Here is a 6,040-nt window from a genome sequence, read left to right as displayed (position 1 = left end):
ATGCAGCCTGGAAGTGCCCTGGAACACGGGCTCCATCCCTCTGGATGAACGTGTGGCTTAACAGGGAAGGGTCCTGATCTGGGCTGTGGCAATGAGACACAGAATAGTAAAACTGCATTGCAGCTCAGCAATCACTTGCACTTCAAACTTTGAGGGTGAGACCGAAACAGCTCCTTACACTGTGCATAAATGCCTTGAAGTCCATTTGTGCTTGGGGAGGTCCTTTTATTTCCTTTTTACTGCTGGAGAGCTCCTGTGGGGCAGACTCAGCTGAATTCGGCTCAGGTGTTGTCCTGGTGGGAAACTGCACCGAGGGTGCCCCCGGTGCCAGGGCAGAGAGCGAGCCCGTTGCTGTCATGGTTTTGCTAGGAGCTCTTTGGAGCACCATCTTGAAGCACCCACTTTGAGGGTGCACGGTGTCAGCAGCATCTGGAAATGCTTGTTTATTCTGGGCTTTTCTTTCTCCCTTCCAATCAGAGAGTCCGAGCTCAGAAAACAGATGGGATTGTTCTGCTAGTAATTGGTCCAGCTGCTGCAGAGAAAATAGAAGGAAAAGCATATTGCAGTAATAAAAATATAATAAAAGGAATCAAGCAGGATACACAAGGGTATATGAAGCATTCCTGCTTCTTCTGCTTGGTCCGAAGAAGACATGCAATATCTGGCAAATGAGATGTTTCCATAAAAAGGAGGAGAAAAGCCTAAAGGACATTTTATTCCAACAGATAGATCTAATTGCCTAATGGAAAATCTGCAAATGGACTTCAATCTGTGACCGCTGTGATCTTGACTCTCTAACCCAAGCTGGTCAGGGAAGAATCAGAGACAAGTCCTCTGGCCATCTTTTTTTTCCTTATCAAAACAAAGAGCTGGTCTAGAAAAGAACCAGACCAGTAACCATTTTTCAATAATTATGTAGGTTGACTGCCTGTCACCTTATTCTGGAAACCAAGAGCAGAGTAGGATACAGATTTTTTATAAATATTGTCGCTTTTCCTGGGCAGTTGAGCTCAAGCACCACAGCCAAGGAGAAAGAGGGACCAAGATGTAAACTTTAAGTCTGTTATTGGAAATCCTCCTCATCTCAGCACTGAAGGGATTGCTCAGATGTACCTCAGAGTTAGTACTTTGAACCCTGAAGAGCAGGATAGACTTTAAACTCTCCCCACACAGCCCAGAGCAGTGGCTTGTACAACATACCATGAGGATGCTCTCCTTGACCTGGCAAGCTTGATCGTTCAGCCAAAATTCCAGCTCTGCAACCTCCTGACGAACGGCTGTGCGTAAGAGTTGCAGGTGCCTGCCTTCCTCCCTGTAGGAACAGAAGCAAAAGCACACTTGAGGGATCAGTGAGCACCCTCCTCTTCCTCAGCCCCAGACTGATGCCTGCATATCCTCTTGCAGTCTTATTTTTACCCGTGATCACAGGATACCTTACAAAATAATAAATAATAGCCTTTGTCTACTTGACTCTCATTTCTTTGACTATCCCAGCTGAAAGATTAAACACTTTGTAGTTGCAGAGCCAGCTTGAGTCTGGGCAGGTTTATCACTTCTGATTTATCACCAGCACAAAGACTACATCAATGCCCTACTTTCAGGCAGCTCAAGAACAGAAGGCCCTAGTAATCTTTTGTGAACCTTAGGCTTCTGGATAATTGCTGTGAACTTGGGCTGAGTCTATGAAGAGATCACTCTCACCTCCTTCCCTGAACACAGCACTGACTTGGGACGCTGAGCTTCAGCTGTCTGAGGTCTGTTCCTGCTATTAAAACACAGTATTTCCATGCTAAAAACTCAGCCTACATCTATGGAGCAATCTTCCCCTTCAAAATGCTCATGTTTAAGAGCCTTGACCATTGCAGGGAGGAGCTGGACTTTCCTCTGAGTAAAAACCACATCACAACACGTTCCTTCTCCACTTGCCCACAGCTGCATCTCACTGACCAGAAATGCTGCTGTAAAACAAGTGCCCAGACACATTGCATGTGCCCCCAGGCTCTTGCTGATGCTAAGTTTGGATTTAGGTGAGTGTTTTGGGCTGCCATTACCTTTCTTCATCTAGCATAGAGCTGGAAAACAGTGCCTGCTGTTTGCTCAGGTGCTGTTCAATCTCATCCAGCTTCTCCTGGAAGCGCTGGCAGGAGCTCTTCATTGCTTCTATTTCGTGGAGGGTACACTGTGTACAAAAGCAAGAAAACACCCTACTTCAATACTTTTCTTTGAGCACTTCCATGTCAAGTGCATTTGAAGCTGACAGCCCAAATGGTATGGGTCCTGCTTTTACCTGCACAACAGGGACTTTGTGAGCAGCTGCCATGGAAGTCCAGAGGGCACTTCAAGTGAGTTTGCTCTAGCTGCATCACTCACATCTCAGGCACCACCTTTTCTCCTAAAGCATGTGGAATTGAGTTCTGGCACTACCTGAGCCAATGAGGATTTCATTTTTGCCATGGAAAGGGAAAAATACTTTGATCAAAAGATCTGATGCAATGTGACAAATTCTGATGTCATTGGACTGTTGTCAGACATTATATTTGAGCACTATGAGCTGCTGTGGAGTAATGATAGGTTAAATTACTGTTGATGGGAAGTTAGAAACTGTTTTTAAAAGGAAAAAGGGAAGGAGGGAAGAGAAATAAGAACTATGAGTAGGAAAAGCATCTTTCATTATGGGTTCTGATAAGCATTACGCTGATAATTTTTCATTTGTTACCAGTTAGAAACCTAGAATTGGATTTATCTAACCAGGTGCAGACACTTACCACAACAGATGTACATGCAAGTACTGCTACAGAGCAATTGTTCTGATCCAAAAGTAGACATCTGTAATAGGTCAGAGGATCTATGCTATAAACGTGCCCATTACTCTTCATCGAGAGAAAGTATCTAGTACGATTCACAGAATCATTGAGGTTTGAAGGGGCCTCTGGAGACCATCTAGTCCAAGCCCTGCTAAGGCAGGTTCTCCCAGAGCAGGTTGCAGAGTCACGTCCAGGCGGGTTTTAGATGTCTCCAGAGAAGGAGACCCCACGGCCTCTCTGGGCAGCCTGTGCCAGGGCTCGGTCACCCTCAAGGCACAGAGGGTTTCCCTCACGTTCAGACGGAACTGCCGGTGCTGCAGTTTGTGCCCATTGCCCCTTGCCCTGTGGCTGGCACCACCGAACAGAGCCCGGCCCCGGCCCCCTGGCACCCGCCCTTAGGACATTTGCAGACACCGATAAGAGCCGCTCCCAGCCTTCCCTTCCCCGGGCTGAACAGCCCCAGCTCCCTCAGCCTTTCCTCACAGGGGAGATGCTCCAGCCCCTCATCTCTTCGTAGCCTCCGCTGGGCCCTCCCCAGCGGTTCCCCGTCTCTCTCAAACTGGGGAGCCCAGCACTGGGCCCAGCACCCCAGACGTGCCTCACCAGGGCTGAGCAGAAGGGGAGGATCCCCTCCCTCTCCCTGTAGGTATAGACTGATCATCTACATCTACCCTGATGTAGCCATCTACACCAGGAATGTCTCAAGGCAGAGGAGAGGAATGAGCAGGAATGGCAGGCACATGAGCAAGTATACATAGATTTGCAAGTTACTCCTTCGTAGCGCAGGACTGATAACAGCAGCCCCCCAGTGACATCAAAATAAAGCCTGTAGCTGAAGTCCACCAATGAGTTTCTAGCCACACTAAAGACTTCCCACACCTTGTCCAGGGTAGTAATGCAGAGAGCATCATCCAAATGATTCTGGAGACAATGCCAACTGCTTTCTGGAAGCACGGCCCCCTGTTACGCTGAAACTGCTGCAGTGCGAAGAGGTGTTTAGCACATTTCCATCTTAGCAAATTTTGGTCTCTTGTAAGCCATTGGAAGACAGTGTAGAAACCTGCACTCCACTGTTGATCACTGTAACTGATAGAGAGGCATGTTTGCAAAGCATAGACATGCCCAGTCTTTCTGGATTCCTGCAATCACATTCTTTGATGATCTCTTAGTGCTTGTGTGTTTGAATGTGTCCCTCAGTTCCAGCAAATCCTGCAACATGACAAAGCCATCCCTCCTGGAGGATCAGCTTCAACCAGAGGACAAAATATGCTCCCCATGCATTTGGGGAACCTTATTCTGAGTCTCCATTTCAACGCAGCTGTTATGTCAGGCACATTCCTCTTGGGTGTGACCCAGCAATAAACCATCCCATAGTGGTAAATTAAAAAATCTAACCCCAACAGCCATGGGATTGCACCAGAAAAAGCTAATTAGAGACTAATAGTAGTTTTATAGGGCCTGTCCTGTGACTGCAGTGGACGTGAGCTCTCCCAAGTGTCTGCTCCATGTGGAGCACAACACTCTTAATGCTGTGGGTCAGGGCAGCAATTGCACGCCACAGAGGTGGTCAGATGTGCAATGAGCATCTTCAGATTGAGTGTTTGCTGATTGCCCTGTTGCCTTGCACCCCAAACTTTAATCTTGATCCTCAGGCAGTTTTCTCGCCAGATGGAAGTGTGTGGGGTGCAAGTGAGCAGTGCCCACGCAGTAATGACCTAGTAAACCCACTGCCAAATCTGAGCAGAGTGAGGACCTATAGCCACTAAAAACATGTACCCAAATGAGCTTGAAGAGCTCCTGTCCTTCAGGTCACTAGGAAAAAGTTGATGGGCCACAGACAAATTTCTAGGTGATTCCTCAAGGCTAACAGAAATCTGGAAAGCACCATGCAAAAGATCCAAAAGGCACAATGCGGATAGGTTTGGTGAAAAGTCATGCCAGCCCTTGCAGATGAGGTATGGGCAGCTCCCCTGGCACAGGTTCTTGGAGCATATCGCAGAGCACAAGTTCACACAGATTAATTCAGAGTTCATGCTTTCAGAGGGGTGGACAGTGTTTCAGGCCTACTCTCATCAAGAACATGTTTAAGATAAGGTGCATGTGAACAGGGTAAAATTTACTGTCTAACAGTTGTTCTGTGGTGGTTGCATTCCCCATGCATGCCTTTAGTAAATGGGATGTAACCCGAGTGAGCTTCTCTCAGTAAAAGATGTAGAAGCTACCTCACCTGTAATGCAAAGTACAAAGTAGGTATGGGTGTAGTCTCTGCAGTGTGACCAACATTCCACAAATTCACTGACTTATTGCACAGTGTCTTGGGTGTGGAGCCATAAACTAAGAACAGCTCTTGGATAACAGTACGGTGCAAAGTCTGCTCCTCCCACACTCCCTGCCCACAGGCTAGAGAAGACAAATCACTATTAGCCTCTCAGAAGAGTGACAAAATAGTAGTAAAACAATGAGGAGAGGCTTCCCAGTCCAGCATAAGGTACTGACTCACTGCCATCTCGTGGCAACAGCAAGGTAGCTGACAAAAGGCGTATTTTGTCTGTTCCCACAAAGCACAATATACCGTTCAAAGAAAAGACACTGCAGATTTATATAGCCGGTGATATAGCAGCATAAAACTCACCAGCTTCACTTTCTGGATTTTTTATCGACTAATTTTCTTCCCACTTTGTACAAGAGTTCAAGTTTCATTTCCTTAAGAAAAGCAAACAGAAGAGGAAAAATGGAAATGCCTGCAAACTAGCAGAAGGTATGCTGCTCCTTCCACAGTTTTCTCAGGGTGCAAAAGCCACTCCTGACTCCCTCCTTTGCTTTCTTCCCTACCACACCCTGAGTTTTTCACAACTTTTGGGAACTGCTAGCAATTCTGAACAAAGAAATAAAAAATCTGGTGACTTTTTAATATCGATATTTATATTGCAAATATTCATTTTAGCAGGGCTTTAGATTTAATGCAGGCTTCTGATCCTACCACTGTAAAAATGTCTTGAGGCTCTGAGAAGTCACAGTTCACTTTCATTTAGACCGGTTTGGCTTATGGGATATGCCTGGGTGTTCACAGTTAGTCTTTAATGAACACTAAGTAATATAACCTAAATGAGTTCTCTTTTACTAAAAGGATTGCACTAAATCATGCAACCTTGCATTTTCTGCAGTTTGCAGGAAGTTGCTTAGTTACTGTGACCCAGCCAAGTCACAGGAACTCCCTGAAACTCATCTCTCAGCTC

General features: G+C 46.3%; 1 protein-coding gene across 1 annotated transcript in view; it reads right to left on the bottom strand.

Annotated features, from left to right (window-relative positions):
- ITPRID1 (ITPR interacting domain containing 1) overlaps positions 1-6,040 on the bottom strand; it is a 48,448-nt gene that overhangs the window by 804 nt on the left and 41,604 nt on the right. Inside the window, exons 10-12 of the mRNA XM_080383270.1 lie at positions 2,052-2,179; positions 1,201-1,312; positions 179-532 (exon numbers count right to left, since the gene is read on the bottom strand). Of these exons, the coding sequence (XP_080239396.1) occupies positions 179-532; positions 1,201-1,312; positions 2,052-2,179 (594 nt within the window). The remainder of the gene's footprint in view (positions 1-178; positions 533-1,200; positions 1,313-2,051; positions 2,180-6,040) is intronic.

The sequence above is a fragment of the Falco punctatus genome (assembly GCF_963210335.1).
Source record: "Falco punctatus genome assembly, chromosome: 4".
Lineage (NCBI taxonomy): Eukaryota > Metazoa > Chordata > Aves > Falconiformes > Falconidae > Falco > Falco punctatus.
Note: the sequence above shows the minus strand (reverse complement) of the source record. Positions and strands in the feature narration are given on the sequence as shown.